Consider the following 18,070-nt stretch of genomic DNA (forward strand, 5'->3'; position numbering starts at 1 on the left):
CCTCTCACATGGGTATTCCTGTGGAGCTGAGCTATTATCCCCGCACCCTCCCCCCCAGTCTTTTGAGACCCTGCCTGATCTCCGGGCCTGTGCATTTTAGCAGATTGCTTTATGCCGCGGCTCGAGTTACATGACGGCTCTTCTTCGGAGTGTTCATCAGTATCCCTTTCACAGCCATAATGTCAAACAATTCAGTAAGCTCTGTCTTTGAGCGAGCTTTACGCCGATTCAGTTGGAAAGCCACGTAGAAGGAGTCACTGAGACACAAACACACTGACAACTGGAAACAGAAAACATTCCCACAGCCCCAGCGTGGAAAGGTCCACAGTCGGAGGTGTTATGATCAATGTGCTGGTGCAGAATGGAGAAGATGTTCGATGCTGAAAGCCTCAGCGCATCCTCCATCTCGCTATCATCCTCCTCTTTTTTTTTTCATTTTTATTAATCTGACTCTCAGTATCACTTTCTGCATTATCTTAAGAGAAATCACATTTTTCTCAAACACACACACACACACACACACACACGAGCGCGCATTCAAATAGGGCTAGACGCACACTTCCATTTGCAGGCACACGCTTATTCAGCTAATGTCTGTGGCTGTGTGAGCCTCTGGTTAATAACTGTGTTTGCTCTCGTCTGCAGATGCCGGCTCAGGATCGGGAGATGATGGTAAGATTACTCACCTTCTCCTCTTCCTCCTCTTCCTCCTCCTCCTTCTCCTCCTCTCTTGTAACTCCACATTCACCGCTCTTTCATGGGTTTCTCTGTGCTCATTGTCGTCATCCACTCAAACTATGTTTTGCTGTAGCACCACACAGCCGTGCAATAAACAGACATTAGAGATAACTCAATTAACGGGAACTTCCAGTATGCATTGCTGAACAAACGAACGCGTTTGACTTGAATGTACTTTAAGTTCTATAATGAACTTAATACTGCACTTTAGAACGATTTCTCCCACAGTTGGTTTACACTGAGCTCCCTCATGCTTTACACTGTTGTTCACAGCAGACAGCTGTTTCTATTATTTTGTCCACTCCATTCATATCAGTGAGCTCAATGACAGAGACGCCTCTCTGTATAATGCTCCACAGCTCAACAGCACAAGAAACCGTCTTCCAAAATGATCATACAGCTCAATCAACAGCTCTCTGTCAGTTTCTGAGGTGTACCTAGTAAAGAGTGTACACCTGTGTTGTCTGCTGCCTGATTCCGCTGTCTCGAAGTGGCCATTTGTTTCACTTATATACGCACAGGAGACTGACAACAATCAGCTTTTTAATTTGAAGATCATGCTGCGCATTATGATCACAAACAAGCTACAACAGAGAAACCTCTGTCTGTCTATCACCACCAACTTTCTGAATATTAATGAGCCGTATAGTTATGTCAATTTAATTTGAAACAGAAAAACATTTTTGTTCAGTTTTGTAAAAACACACTTCCTTGTGTTCATTGTTTTTTTTGTCAAAGCCACTTTCTACCTTTGCTCAGCGATTGCAGGGAGTGTTTATAAAGAACCGAGAGATCTCGATTGCATCATAAAGGAGAGTTTTGAAAATGGTCTTTGCTCACAGCGGCTGCAGTGAGCGATAACGCAACTTTGAGGGAAAATCTGAATAATAAAATAAATGTTTGTTGATGGATTTTTCTATCCAAGCCATTTTCAAGTCTCTGCAAGATCATTTTCATACCATTATGGAATTTATGGGCTTAGAGACATAAAAAAAAAAAAAATATGTGGAAAAAAAAACTGAAAGCATGCTTTGGAAAATGCTCAGCATTTACACATGTTTTGTGTACACACTTAAATAATTTGCACATTGTGCTTTTCACTAGATCTGTAATCTCAAACTAATTAATTTGACTAAGGCTTTTTTGTTGTCCCAAAATACAAATTCAAGCACACAGCACATGTGCACTGTCATACTGAAAAGACTCTGTCAGAGCTCATTTTGAAAAAAGGGCATGTGTCCCAGTGAAAGGGAGTAACGGGCTGTTTTCTCAGGAGTGTGTGTGGACAACATTGCAATTAATAAACACTGGAGCTGAAAGATGGCGCGAGCTTGGAGGGGGTGATAAGTGTGTAAGAGTTTGTTGTAATAAGATGGAAAAGAGCTCAGGGCTATGAGTGACTTTTTATGAATAACTTTTCTGAGTAACTAATCATGTAAAACCTCCAGCTGATTAATAATGTGTCATTCAACTAAGACTCTAATTTGTTGCCTAATTGACTAACAAGACTCAGCTGTAATGTCAGCACAGACAGCACACAGATAGTAGTCGAGCTCATCTGTCAGTTCATGTTTGTGTTGCGTGCATTTATTTACACTCATGCATCTCATCCATCTCACATCTGCCCTCCTGTGAGTTTACCCATGCAGTTCCTTTATTAACTCTCACGCATGGAGCTTCACCGGGCATATATCAGGGAGAGATTGGAAAAGAGATTAGTCCCCCCCCCCCGACCCAACCCACCCAAAAAAAAGAAAAAAAAAGATGGCAGACAGATGGATGAACGTGCGGAAATGAAACTGGTGCTAGGTCAACGAGAGTGAGAGAGAAGGAGAAGGAGAAGGAGAGGGTGGACAAAGAAATGGCCTGAGGAAAGTCGCAAAATAGATAACAGAACTGAGGAAACAGAAGGCGAGTGATACAGAGATGGAGGGAGAGAAAGAGGGCAGACGGTGATAAGAAACAGGAGTGAGGAGGAACAAAATGAAACATACATTTTCATGTATGTCCTCTGAATGCAAAATACTCAGAACATTCCCTGCACTGTATGTTGATTATCTGAGCAGGGCTGTCCTTGTCCTCGGGCTGAGGGGGATACCCTAAACCTGCGGTTCATGTTCACATAAGCAATATGAAAGCTCATATTTTCTTTTTATTGCATCAAGTAACGCCATGTATGTCGGGCTGTGTAATGGACAAGGATAACACTTCCCAGGAGTTTCGGCATTTTATTGCAAAGCAGCTGAATAAATTCCCTGCAACTGTAAGAGAAACAAAGCACTCGCCCGATCTCTCTTTGAATGCTCTCCACGCCTTCACAGAGTCAAGCCCAGAACAAAAACAGTAAGGCAGAGAGACCATAATGACTAGATTAAGCAGTCTTTGTCTGCTCCAAAATAAGCTGCAAATGTTAGCATATCCAGCTAACTAGCTTACGTCCTACAGTTGTAACCTAACCCAGTGTTCCTTCCGAGGCAAGACGCATTTCATGCTTCTTTAGTTTACAGGGTCACGCTAACCAGGCGCTAACCTTGGCCTGAGACAGAGTTACATCAGTTAGTTCTCATCCTAAAACTAGTGATGTGCAATACCAACGATTTCCTTTCCAATCCGATGCAAAGTAAAAACCCAGGCCGGTGTCGCTGATACTATTACTGCACCGCTACTATTTACAACTTACACTAAGAGGAGAGGAATCGTCAGGCTACATATGTTTGCTGTTATGACGTGTTATTCAAATTTAAATAAAAAGAATGCCTTTGAAATAAATAGTGAAATAAATAATTTACACAATAAATCTATAAATGAATCAATACTTACATTTTGATATAACCTGCCAACTGTCAGTCAAAACAAATGAGACTGGGTCAGTGAATGTTATTGGCTGCTCATTGGCCTACATTCAGTGAGGGAAGGTCTGCTGCCTGCAGAGTAAGTCATTGAAAATGGAAACGCAAGTCTTATGAAGACATACAGAGTATTGGCAATTCAGCGTCCTGGGCTTTGGAAATGATAATATAACAGCTGATAAATATTTTATTGAACTGATGTGCAGTGATCGCAGGGACATAAATTTCACTCCAAGCTGAGCCCAAACGTTGCAGCTCTCATCTTTATATAGCATTTATTGTAGCTATTTGTTGTATTTCATTCCTTATTTCATAACCATATTTATATAACTGGCTGGCGTATTTATTCAGATCAATGTCATTGAATTGTAATTGCTTTTAAGAATGTGGGGAAGACCAGTTGTTTGATCATCAACATACAAACTGAAGCCGAGACACGTTCACCGTAATCTTGACAGAGATAAACGTCGCCAATAGCCAATGCTGCTACTGCTGAACGACTTGGTGAGTGAAATCAGTCTTATCCCAAGACAACCTCTCCACCTCAGACCGCTGCTGCATCACCTCATCATATTCTGCATTGTGATTAAATGTCAGATGCTTAACGAGGTTTGTGGTGTTGCCACAGTACCTCACAGTCCTCCCACACACATCACACACAGCGTCGCTGCTGCTCTGAGAGCTGAAAAAAGTTCCACTCAAGACCACATGTAGGGTCAGCCGTCATCACTGTCATCCACTATGACAGGCGGAAGGACAAGTAGTTCCTCTCAAACAGGTATTATTTAGATCCCGGTCATAGTGTAGTTATTCTCTGCTGTGTCTCTGTTGAAGACAAAATATACATTTACTCCAAATTATTGAGTTTAGATATTGATATTTTAATATGAGAAATGATCCTAGAGCAGAAACATTTAGGATCAGAAGTGTCAAAATATTTCACACTACTGAAAACCTTTTTCTCTTGTAATGTTAAAAGTGAAACATAATGTGTGGTGCCCAGTTGGTAATCCAGCCTTGGGTTTTCCTTTTCATGCTTATAATACTAGTATCGCTACAACAATGAAGTTTTTCTCAAATTCAGTTCAATTCAGTTCCTGGAATTAGTTTTTTTATGCAGTTTCTTTATTTCCATGGCTTCTACTGGTGAGGATGCAGACATTTTGCCAGGAAAGTGCACAATATCATGTATATTGTCATTAAGTGCGTATTTAACATCCCGTTTACAGAGTTGTGGTTGTAAAATGAGTCAACGGAAATCATTTAAAAAGTCGGCAGAGTTTTCAACACATTCGTGAAGCTAACTTTAGCTTAATTGGTAGCTAGCTATCATCCAGCAGTGACAGGTGTCATTTTAGGCATAAAAATAGGGTGACACTAATAACATAGTGGCATAAAAAATATTATTTACTTTACAATTGTAAATTAATGTTACATTAATCACAGAAAATATGTATCTGCGTGAAAGGTCCAGAATGAAAATAGCAGTTTGTACAATTTTAAAAAGTGCTTTACGTCCTTATATGAAACAGAACATGCTGTCACATAACGAAGCTTACTCTATTAGCAAATCTTTAGTTGTCATAGAGAAAGTAAGAAATATGAGAAATGTTCCCTATGTCCTTCAAAATAAAAGTCTCCATGTAATCCACCGAGGAGAGCCATTCTCAAAGAGTGGTCGGTCGACTGCAAGTAGATTTGTCCAAATATCATGTTTTAAATTTAGTGTTTCTCAAACTTTCTTCAAGTGACCACCAAGCCTAGTAGTGAGCTGTGTGTATGTGTGTTGTTTTCAAAGTTAAGTCAACTCGTTTACAACTTCAAACATTATTATTTGAGTTGGCTGTTTTACAGTGTTGTTGGACTAAACTGTAACTGACTGTTTTGCGACACTGCCGACTCATGCCAGTTCACTGTTTATGTTTTGATATAACATTTTAAAAAGGAAATGTGGATGAAGCTCAAATAAATAAGTGGGTCAAATAAATGACACCTCTGACACAACGGACAGAACAGGCAAGGTGACCTGTTGCTCGCCACAATACTACTGGAGTAGTAGACCCTGTTGGTCTTTGGGATGTTTGTGGACTTAGTTGGTCCATGAGTTTTGTTTTAATAGCTAAGTCTGAAAAGCTTTGAAAACACTGACCTATGACTTTTCAGGGATTTACAATGCCCTGCTCATAATATAATCTAACAGCACACACTACTAAGAGTGGCATAAAAGATTGGTAGTGGCACAGCAGGACCAGCAGAAATGGATATTAATGCATCAGGCACAGGAAGGGTGAAGAGTTTAGTTTCATTATGCACATTAAAATTGGCGGTCATCCTCTAAAAACAAGTTAGAAAGGTTTTTCTCGTGAAAGCTAAGTATGAATGCTCACCTTATGAGACCTCTCGGTGATTCAAAGTGGAAGCTTGATAACTGTCCTTATTCTCAAACTGTCAGATAAATCTGAGGAATCGATCAATCAGGAGGAAAAGAGACACTTAAGAAAAAATAACTCAGGGGCAGAGAGGATATTTGTGCAGTATAGGAGCGAGAGGGGGAAGAAGAGGGCAAGGACAAGAGGAGGAGAAACACAAACACACCCTATAAAGATAGAATCATAGCAGAGGTCAAAATAGATGGAGAGATACAGTAGAAGAGACGGAAGGGAAGGAGGAGGGAGTATGGCAGAGGTGGAGGAAGAGAGAGCTGCTGGTGTTTTATGAGCAGGGGAGAAGGTTAAAGAAAGCGGTTGTTAAAAGCAGGTTGGACTCCTGTTGAGGAAACCAGCAGTTGGAGAGCCATCCCGGTAAAAATCAAATGTATTTTAATGGCCAATGATAAATCTACACACATAAAACCTGGGTCAGAGGGGCAGTTGCCAGTTTCATTGGCTGTATCGTCAATGTGCAAATGTGTGTGTGAGTGTGTGCAGAGTGCAGGCTGTCTGCGATGCATGCGTGTGTGTGCGTTCATGCTTGTGAGAGTGTGTCCGCTTGTGTATTTGTGTTTTTCTTATATGAAAAGTGAGAACACAAGTAAGCTGTGCAGGGAGATGCCCCTACGACATGAGTCTGGTCACATGGCCCCTTTAGTCAGAATCAGACATTTGTCCAAATCCAATTGTACAGTGGAGAAATTGAATTGCACTCACATGATCATGGGAGGACAAAGGACAACCAGAGCATTAAATTTATATGGGTTTCAACAATTCCCATCCAAGTGTATTTTTAAAGAGGACTACAGAGTATTTAGCCATGTTAGACACAATAGTAATTTGTTAGAAAACCAAAGTGTAAGAGAGATATAGCTTACAGATAGCTTAGCTTCAGTAGGGGAGGGAGAAAAGGCCATTGATGCCTCATACATAGAAATGTATGAGAAATATAACTAAGAACACTAATATTTTCTCTCTCAGTGATAAGATCTTTGCAGACTGGTAGCCAATACTGCATGGACTGGTACCAGTTTACTGCCCAGTGATCTCTCTAACATCATATCCGCACAAATGTTTACCACGTTTCCCATCTTAGTGTAGCGCGTGTGTTGTGTTGTTGACATGTTTCACTAGATACGTAAAAGGTTTGACCTGCTCGTGACACTACAGGATCGCAAAGTAATTAGGGTTCATCCTCTGGGGACCATGAATGTCTATACAAAATTTTATGGAAATCCATTCATTGAAATATTTCAGTTTGCCCCAAATTGGTGGACTGACAAACTGACTGTGTGATATCATCATTCACAGAGTCATGCACCAAACTGCGCATAGAGCTGGTCACTAAACACATCTAATCCATCTTTATATAGAGAATACAGCCTGTTATAATGTTAGTTTGCCAGCCAGGAACTTTAATTATTCACTATCTTTTTAAAAGACCCCAGGAAGACTAGCGACCACTATGTGGAAGCTAATGGGGATCCAAATAGAGAAATAAAAGACCCAAATGTACTTTAGGTCTCTGCTTTCACTGTGGCTTTTCCAATACAATATTAAATATCTTCTTTTTGAAAATTCCTCTTGTACGCCTAAATTAGTCCAAGATAGAACCGGCTAGAACACATAGAAGCCAGCAGGACAATCCTGCCTCAAGTCCCAAAGTCATCGACTTGAACTCCTTCATGCTCTGTGGGCTGCCGGCATTGAAGTGACCTAATTTCACTGCAGTTTCGAAGGGTAAGTCTTATCTAAATGAAGTGCTTTGTCAAGGTCAAAACTGTGTCCCGTGACTTATCAGAGCCATTTTTCTGTTTGAATGGTAAAAAAATGAGTCCATTATGAGCCCTTAGCAAGAGCGTGGAGGTAGTCTGCAGTCTAATTACCAGTATTTATGGGGCATTCTTCTAAGTCTCTCTCTGTCTTTTCAGCTACCTGATTTCTTTTGTGTGACTCTAATTATTTCCGAGGCGGAGACTTTTTAAGCACTTCAGTACTATCAAGGATATGAAAATCAAATATGCTGCCATTCTGTCACCATTGATGATACACACAATAACAATACATCATCTGTATTTGTACATTCATGTGCACATGCACCACACCCTGTCTGTGCTCTTTATTACTTTTCTCAGTGTTGACTAATGAAAAGATAAACACTGCACTTGGCTTAATTGAAATACAATAGCCTGATTGGGGTAATTAATCTAATGATCAGACCCACAACACTATGGATTTGCAAGCACTTCATTAATTTGAATAAAGGGCGAGGCTCCACTGTGGTGCAATTATGAATTGAATTTCAATTGATCTCTGTTGGCCGGTATACAGCAATGCAGAAAAATTATTATATGAGGTAGCACTCCACACTTTATTATTTTATTGACTCTCCAAACATTGTGGTGCAACATATTCAATATGAAAATTCATGTTAGGACTCACAATGCTGTATCATTAGTCCTAATGTTAACTAACATTAAGAATAATGAAGAGTATTATCTGCTGATACTGTCCCATATATCAGTGTTTGGTATGTAGGAAGAAGGTGTGGAAGCACATGGACTGATTTGGAAACCTTTGGAAATCAGAATAGAATAGAATAGAATACACTAGAATAGAATAGAATAAAATAGAATGGTGCATTGCTACGATAAAATAGCTGGATGACCTGCGGTTCCCCTGGTGATTGTTCCATCCGTCCATTTCTGCTTTAGCAGCCTCCACAATGACGAGCTGCTGCCCCAGTCACATTGCTATTGCTATGGTAACCAAGTTAGAGGTTTAGGGAAGTGAGTAATCTAATCTTCCCACTTTGTGGCATAACGATAAGGCTTGCCACTGCCAGCCCACCCGTGTGTGTGTGTTTGTGTGTGTGTGTGTGTGTGTGGTGGTGGTGGTGGTGGTGGGGGGGGGGTTGGTTGGGGTGGCGGGTTGTGCGTGTCTTATTTGGTCATTCTGTGCTGCATGTCTTACTCACTCACTACACACAAATACACACACACAAGCACACACACATACACAGACATGGAACCTATCTAGCCAATATGTTCCACCCTAATAGGCAGGTGAAAGCCGAAGGGCAGATAGGCTTCCAGCCTTGTTGAAAAGTCTGAACCTTACTGAAGTTGACATTCTGCACCAATATCCTCAATATTAAAGGGAAGCTCTGCTTTTGGAGCTGGAATTGCATGATGTTGTTGAACTAAAAAAGACAGACAGAAATATTTCTGGGTGGTATTATGATCACTCCAATTACTAAAGAAATGTAGACATATGCTGGATGAGCAAATGTCACTGGAATGAATGAAGCACTATTGCCGTTTATCTATGAAGCACATTAACGCTGGTACCATTACAATAAACATTAGACACACTTAGCGATAATCATTTTTTGATTTTTAATCCTCAAAGGCCTTCGTTGTCACACACACTCTTTTATTGGCAACAAAATCATGTTCAGAAGTCTTCAAAGAATCCATCGCTCTGGAAAGTTTGCTCCTAGCACAACTCCACATTGCATGCTTCAAGTTCAAAGCCAGAGATCAGTAGCAGTGTGGGAAACAGTGTATTCCTTATGTGGCAAAACAGGAAGTAAGGGTGTGGAGGCTAATGCAGAGGATGGGTGTGTACCCCTCTACATTCATGCAGGAGACCAGAGTTTGTGTCCTGTTGGATGAATGTCCTGTGACCTATCAGTATGTTTGCATGTGACAGTTACGTTGTGCGACATGGCTGATATGTGAATCTGTATCATTGCTAGGACATATTTTATATATTGATTGGAGAGATTCAAAATGAATCATCTTTTACCCCAACCACAATCTAAATAAAAAGCAACATATAGCTAAAGCAGAACAATATTTTTTCTAAACCTTTATGACCTTTATTTATGAATAATTATCTATAGGGCATGCACAGACCTCTCATAAATTGTGAAAGTTTTCCAGGACTAGAAACGTTACAAATGACAGAAGCTTCAAACATGAAATAAATTACAAACATAGCAATACTGAAATGACAAGATGATCTATATTGTAAAATTATGCAACTAAGTTTAGAATGAGTAAATATTATCCTCTAAATTGAGCTCGTACAGTTTAGGACATGAGGGACTTCTGAAGGTTTTCTGTAGTGATTGATGATTCAGGCACTGTTCTATCTGCAGTATAATAGCCTGTAATTTACTGTGATCATGACTTCTAAAATTGGCTAATGCAGCTGCATGACTTAGTCTTGCTTTATTAGGAACAAAGACTGTGCTATAACAAAATTTTGGTGCAAAATATTCTCCTGCCTAAAAGATGTCCTTTACCAGAGATACTTGAAACCTAGCAAGATGTGCATGATACACATAACCCGGGTCGAGGCATGTTATTCTCGATGAGGCTATGCTAAAAATAATGTTTTCATAAGTCACTCTGGACTAATATCTGCCAAACAGCAGGATTACATTTCACTGAATTTATATTCAGATTCACGCTGATGATGGTGGAAGAAAGGCAGAAGGTCTTGGACGGCATGTTGCATACACAAACAGCCCTATTTCTCACAGCGCGCAGAGCATGGAGAGGAAGGGCATGTGAGGTTTATTGTAATGCACATGAAGATAGGCGCCACGTTAAAAAAAAAAAAAGAAAAGAAAATCGGATCTATCTCATGGTCTCGCAGAGCATACGTTAAGGCAGAACACATGAGAAAGGCTCGGCCGATAAGCCTTTATTTTGGCACAGGGATAACGTCGTAATCTAGACCGAGAGGGATAGGATCTGCAAATGAGATAGAAGCAAAGTCGTTAGATCCCTTCATCTACACACATTCACTCTCTCTCCCACCATCCTCGCTCTCTCTCCCTCTCTGTCTCTCTCTCTCTCTTTCTCTCTCTCTCTCCTTTTTCCATTTCTCACCTCTGCTGCTTTTGCTTTTCCTTCGTCTCTCCACGGGAACGTATCCAATCATGCCACTCTGAAATTATTATTAAAAATTCCATTGCCTGCATACAGTGTGTGTGCGTGTGTGTGTGCGTGCGTGCGTGTGTGTGTGTGTGTGCACAACAGGGGCTCTGAATGAGATGAGTTGGGGTGGGGTGGGGCGGCAGCGGCGAGGTTCAGGGAGTATCTAGTGTGAGGAGGGAGCGTAAGCGGCGAGCAGCAGCCGCTGCGTGTCAGAGCTGTGAGTGGAGGTGGGTGAAAAGTGGGACAGAGGCTGATGAGAGTGGCAGGGTCACCTTTGGGCCAGCCCCTCGCTCTCACCGGCATCAGGGCTTTTATTGTCTCCTTTTTTTGTGTGATTCTGAAAATAATGGAAGAGGGCTGAGAGGGAGAGTGGAGCGGAAGGGGAGGAAGATTGTGCCAAATCGAGACCCTTGGACAGGGAGCGACGGAGAGATATTGGGATAGAGAGATGGAAGGATTGGACTTTTTTTCTGTAATGGCAGGGTTCGACTGGGATTAAGAGAGGGAATAAGGGAATTAGGTGGGCACTATAGGAAAGAATTTGAGCTGTGTGTGTGTGTGGTGGGGGGGGCACTAGTATAAGTGTAGCAGTCAGCAGTTGTGAGCCTTCATATTTGACTTGGGAAAAATCTATTGTAAAAGTGCACGTGGAGCAGCAGTTCCTCATGATGTCAAAACATACAGTGGGGAATAAAACAAATGACAGATTGTATCTTCATCTTCCCAGAAAACACGGCACACTAGCGCAGTGATATTCAGTTATATTGTGCCATAACCATCTGCTGTATACACTCTTACAGTGTAACTGTCATGGCTGTAAAGAGCGTACTCAGGGAAACAGATATGATGTCCCAGATAAATTAAGGCTCATAATCCTTCATGCAGCAGCAGTGGAGACATCCACTCGCCCTTTTGGCCCTTCCCTGGGGATTTCAGGCCGTGCCTTCTTATGTAAGTCTGATAAAAAATCATTTGTAATGGTACAATAACACCCCGTCCCAACTCAGTTTCTCTGTGTCTGCTTTAAAAATTGTTATTATTAACAGTACTACTACAGTTTAAGTTATTATCAGCATCACAGGTTTTCAGTCACCATGGTGATATCATTTTTTTTCACCAGTTAGCAGCTTGTGCTCCTTTTTCGACTTTGTCCTTCCACAGATCATTTTCCACATGTTACAGTTTGGTCAAAGCCCAGATTTCTGTAATTACACCAAGTGTCATTTCCTTTGTCACCAGCGAGCTCGCACAGCTCATTAGGAACGGCCTGTGCCGGGATGAAGCAATTTGAGCTACGGGTTCACGGTGATACAGTGGCCTCAATTCCATGTAGGAAAGAAGGAAGGAAGGAAGGAAGGAAGGAAGGAAGAAACAAAGGAACAAAGAAAAAAAGAAACAAAGAAAGGAGTCACATTATTGGTCTGGTGATCTCTAGTGAGGGAAAAACATTCTGTTCTGCATGAAGATAACTGCAGCAGTGAGTTTTCTGTAGTAACACACAACAGGTCATTTTAAGGTGTAATATCTGATGGACACCTTGTTGTTATTTGTTTGTTTGTTTTTTCACACCCTATTGTTTACAGAAACCAACATAGTTAGCCATGATAGTAAAGCTGATGATTATAGTTACTAACAGAGGACACCATTTAGGGACCAACAATTATTTTATCATTAATTCATGTCCTGTTTTTCTTGATTCATTTGGTCAGTAAAATGTCAGAATATAGTTTTAAAAACGATATATTCAGATTCTTATTTTCTCTAGTCAACAGTCCAAAACCCGAATATACTCATTTTCCTCTCATACACTATGTGACAAAGAAAAGCATCTTCATATCTGAGGAGGTACAGCTTGACAATGTTGAAATAATAAAATGATTAATTGATAATCAAATTGCCAATTAATTTTCTGTCGGCCGACTGATCGATTAATCAAGTTATTATTGCAGCTACAGCTCCATTAGCTTCACTTTTAAATGGAAAAGTTGGATGCAATAAGCCAATTCACTGGAATGGGAACACACACACACACACACACATATATATAATCTAAATACGGATACAGTTTAAATCATCATAAAGCAGGACAGCTGATTCAAATTCGGTTCATCAGTGCAAATGAGCCTTCTACTTACTCTCCTGAGCCCTTCGACAGCGTTGTGTTCCATATGTAAATATCTGAAGGCTGTTTATGTATGAGCTTTAATGCTCATATGAGGATGAGTGGGTGAATCCCTTGTGGCATTGAAGTGGGGGAAACTGTGTGCATGCTGAAGGCTTTGTGTTTTGAGAGCAAAAAAACATATATGTTGTGCTTAGGGAAAGCCCAGTGTAGCTGCCGCTTTGTTTACATCAGAGAGGCTGATCACTGTGAGATGGTGCATTGACAGTAGAGGGACATTTGATGTGTTTATTGACTCGCTGAAACTGAAACATGTACAGGAGCAGCGTAAAAGTGCTCAGATTAAAAGTGCTGATTGATGAAATGAAAACAAGCAACAACAAAAAAAAAAAAAAAGAAAAAAGATTTTATTTCTGCAAAGGCCTCTAAATATTACAGGAGACTGTGAGAAAGGAAATGGGCTTTGAATAACACACTTACTGATATTGAACCACAAGCCATTCTTAAGATAACAGAACGTTTTCTTTGTCCTCCACAAGGTATCCAGCATATTTAGACATAGTTAAATAGATTACTTTATTTCCTACACAGAAGTCAACCTACTGCCTCTCTCACAATTCCCTTTTTTTAATCTTATTTTTCTAAATTAACTTTCAAAAACCTCTTAAGGGTGTTTACTCAACTCTAATGTGCAGGTGAAGATAATGGTGAGCCTCTGAGTCACATTCTTTAGGCTTCTCTCTGGTATGTCTGCTTTTTCTTCACTGCATTGCTTCCTGCTGGAGTCATGGATGAACTGATTGGTGGTCAAAGGTCAAAGGTCAAAGGTTGAGGGTGTGGTGACCTTTGTTTTGGCCTTGTGAACACAATATCTCTGTAACGCCATGAGGAAATTTCTTCCAATTTGGTAAAAACGTTCACCTGGACTCAAGAACAAATTGATTCGATTTTTGATGGTTAAATGTCAAAGGTCAAGGTCACAATGACCTCTCAAAACATGATTTTGGCATTGTGAACACAATATCTCCAGAACTCCTCAAGGGAATCCCTTCAAATTTGGTACAACTCAAGGACAAACTGAGTAGACTTTGGTGGTCAAAGGTCAAGGTCACGGTGACCTCAGAAAACACGTTTTAGCCATTACTCAAGACTTCACACAGCAATTGTGACAAAATGTCACACAAAAGGTTGATATATGTTACATGATTTTGGAAAAACAGGGATGTAACCTGAAACTAGTCTGAGTGGCGGAGGCGGAGTACCCCGAGATGTTGACTGTATGTCTACTGTATGTAGTGACTGTACGGCCACAGTGTTTAGCTTCTGAAAACTGCTTCTATAAACTATTCAAACTGTGATTGATCTGTGTTGGAGTAAAACACTGTATCATATTATATGAAAACACAGGAAGTCTAAGCTTCTTTCCTCTGTTGGAATATTGCCCTTGCATATTTATCCTTCCAGTGCTTTCCACTGCCATGGAAACGTCAGTCAATCCAGGAAGAGACTTGTCAAAATTCACTGGCAGAATCTAGTTCTCATGTTTTTTTTACAGTCAGCACATCCACACACTGCAATCAATGATTAAACTGAACTTATATAACACGATTTGAGGCAAATCAACTAAGTGCTTTATAAACAACTAGTAACTAAATTAATTTTTTTTTTTAAGTTACATAAATGAAAAATAAAGGTGAATATGAGAGAAGGACAGGAGCTTGTGTATAGAGGCTGTGCTCAGTTCATCTCTTCATGGACTGGTCTATTGTGTGTCTGATGTGTGTGAAACACTAATTCAAGGTGGACAAGGGATCCGACCACAGCTTCCAATGTAAGCGGCTAAATCTGGGCTTGTTTTTTCCTAGAGAATAGAGGGAATTTTGTTACTGATTTGTCATTTAAAGCTACATTAGTCAATATTTGTATAATAATAATGGATCACATAATGTGAAAGTGGCAAGTCATCATAGCATTAACAGCTAAAGAGCCAGATATTTACAGTGGCTTCAGGAAATATTCAGACACCTTGACTTTTTGCACACTTTATTGTGTTTTAAATGGATTAAATTGCCATTGTTTTCATCATCATTTTCCTCATAATAAACAGTCATGGCTTGGTTAGCATAGGGCACAAAAAATACTTGGTTAGGTTCAGGAAAAGATTGTGATTTGGGTTAAAATGAGTACTTCCTTAAGGTTGGAGAAGCTCTTTTGTCATAGTTACAATAATAACGACGTGTTTAAGTTTGACATAACGGTCATAAACAGAACAACAGAAACAACAGAAACTGCTTGCTTCACATGAGGAGTGAACCGCGGTGTCTTGTGTGAAATTCCTGTGTTTGTTGACCCATCCATCCCACACAACCTCCTCCCAGCGCAGACTTCTTTCTTTGTTCCTGTCATAATTTCTATAACTATGTGTCAGAATAAACTGCTGCACAGACAATCTATTGGCTAATTTTTTTACTGAAGGGCAGTTTCCAAATCTCTGATTTACAAAAGTATTCAGACTTTTAATTCAGTACTTCGTAGATGCAGTTTATCCCGTTGTTCCTGGCCCTTCATGTCCTGTTACTCTGTCTGGTTGGACAGCCAACTCTAGGAAGAGTCCTGGTTCCAAACTTCTTCCATTTCACTATTATTGAGGCCACTGTGCTCCTGGGAACACTCAACTCTTTAGAAATGGTTTTATATACTCACCCTGATCTATACATCACCTAAATTTCAGCACAGAGGTCTACAGAGAGTTCCATGGACTTCATAGCTTGGTTTTTCTTCCTGACATGCAGTGTGAATTGTGGGACCTCAATACACAAGAAATTCAATGCGCCACAGGTGGACTTCAGTCAAGTACTAGACACAGCTCAAGAATAATTGAAGGAAAGGGTCTGAATACGTTTTAGAATAAGAGGTCTCAATTTTTTAGGGTTTATTATAAATTAAAAAAACAAAACGTGTTAATTTTGTCATTATGGGTTATTGATTGTAGATTGATGGGCAGTTCTACAACAAGTGTGCCAAAAGTGAAGGGCTCTTTTCGAAGACATTCTATGTTAAAAAGCCACAGTTTGTTAATGCAGGTTTAATCAGACTCATGGCTCACTTCTTTTCATTGTAAAATGTGCACTGCATATCATGTGGTGTGTCGTAGAGATGCACAACTTAAATAGATTCTCCATGTTTTATTTTATAAGTGTTGGTACATGTGCAGTCAGATATCTGGGCCAGTGACCACTAACTCTTGCCTTTTCTAAAACTCCCTCCACACCCTAATATGGATTTACCCTCCCTCCCTTTTCTCCAGCTTCTTTCCTCTCGCCTGGTCTGTTTCCCACTCTTCTATTCCCTGTAGCTCTCTCTTTAGCCCCGGCCAATCCTCTCTGGTGGTCTTGTGCACACAGGATTAGCCATTAGCTCTTAGTTTTCTCTTCCTCCTCCACCCCTGAGACCAAACCCTGCCACCACTCACCCGCTGTCCGGCTGTCCAGGGCTCCTCTCCAACACTCAGCAGTGTGAGATTGGCCCCGCAGGCTGGTGGCGAGATTAGACGTGGCATGGTGGGGCTCAGCGGGCAGCCAGCTGACACCAGTGAAGTCGGTACAGAGTAGTCGCAGGCATGAAGCTGACATTTCCTGAGATTTTCTGTCACCGATGCATAATGGAGCAAGCAGGTGATGGGGACAGAAGGGCCATTACTGTGCCAAGATCATCAATGTGTGTGTTTGTCCGAAGAGAGAGGGGTCACTCGGTAGAGAATGTGAAGGTCTGTTCAGAGACGGCGTTCATATGTTGTTCTGCCATTGTTTCGTACCAGCTGACACTATACATCAGAATATTAATCATGTTCTGTATTTCTCCATATGTAATATGCATGTCACTGGTTGCTGTAATGATTCCCTCTCTCTATACAGGCTGTGAGGCAATGCCCTGGTAGCAGAACTGCACTGTAAAACATACTGTAGGAGACAAAATCCACTCTCTTTGTTCTGTACAAAAATACATTCTCAGGTTCAGTTGAAGATTCATTGCTAAATTTCTTTTCACTGTTTCCCTGCTGGGCTGCAGTGGGACGATGGGACGCGACACCAGCAAGAAACCTACATGTGACTGACAGCACATTTGTCCAAACTAAAGAGCTGAATCCTCAAATCAGCTTCAGTTAACCTTTGGAACTTTTTTTTTTTTTTTTTTTTTGACATATCAAAGACTATGGATTTTGTCTCCTACTTGTTACAGTTAAACTATGCTAACTGTAAGAAATATTTCATCATGGCCAGAGGGAGGGTTGATTATTTGAAAAAATCTGAAACTATCCCTGAAACCTGTAACAACTGATTCTTGTTTTGTTTTGGGGTTTTTTTGGCCTCTTGTTGGAAGTGGTAACCTCTGAACACAGCACCTGACATACCTGTAAAGTTTATACAGCAGCCTTGTAGCAAACAGTTGATTTACACATCCAGCTAATGCAGCTAATGTTGTCTGTCTGCAGTTTGGTGCTGAGCGTGTAGTGTATAGTGGGTTTATCAAAGATCGCCAAGAACACACTATGGGAGTGGCGACAGTGAATGTCGACACTGATCACTACAGGCCAGAAAACCAAAACTATCAGCTGAAAGATGTTAAAACATTGTGTAAACCTGAGGTCAACTACAGAGATGGTGGATTATTCTCTGTTGGTTTTATATGGGCTACAAACAGATAATACATTTCGATGCTATAAGTGTACAAAGATAAAAAAATATATATTATATGAAATATTATCAGTATAAAAACTTAAAAACAACCCAGTGAGGCTTGGTTGCAACAGGGAGCCTCACATTGTATCTATGTTCAATTACATTTGTCATCTTAATTCCCTTTTTGTTTTTTGCTGCTACTGTTTTCAGTATTTGGAAAGGGGCTGTTACATGCATGCCATCTAACTGGCTCAAAATAGCATCATTAATGCTGCGATTGGTTGCAATGAACCATATTGAG

At 40.5% G+C, this 18,070-nt stretch overlaps 1 protein-coding gene across 2 annotated transcripts in view; it reads left to right on the forward strand.

The window, feature by feature from the left end:
- Positions 1-18,070, forward strand: part of tmeff2a (transmembrane protein with EGF-like and two follistatin-like domains 2a) — a 116,999-nt gene that overhangs the window by 52,966 nt on the left and 45,963 nt on the right. For both annotated transcript variants that reach the window (XM_056389510.1, XM_056389509.1), the window contains exon 4: positions 646-672. In XM_056389510.1, coding sequence (XP_056245485.1) covers positions 646-672 — 27 coding nt within the window. The remainder of the gene's footprint in view (positions 1-645; positions 673-18,070) is intronic.

This window comes from Seriola aureovittata, chromosome 11 (assembly GCF_021018895.1).
Source record: "Seriola aureovittata isolate HTS-2021-v1 ecotype China chromosome 11, ASM2101889v1, whole genome shotgun sequence".
In the NCBI taxonomy this organism is placed as follows: Eukaryota; Metazoa; Chordata; class Actinopteri; order Carangiformes; family Carangidae; genus Seriola; species Seriola aureovittata.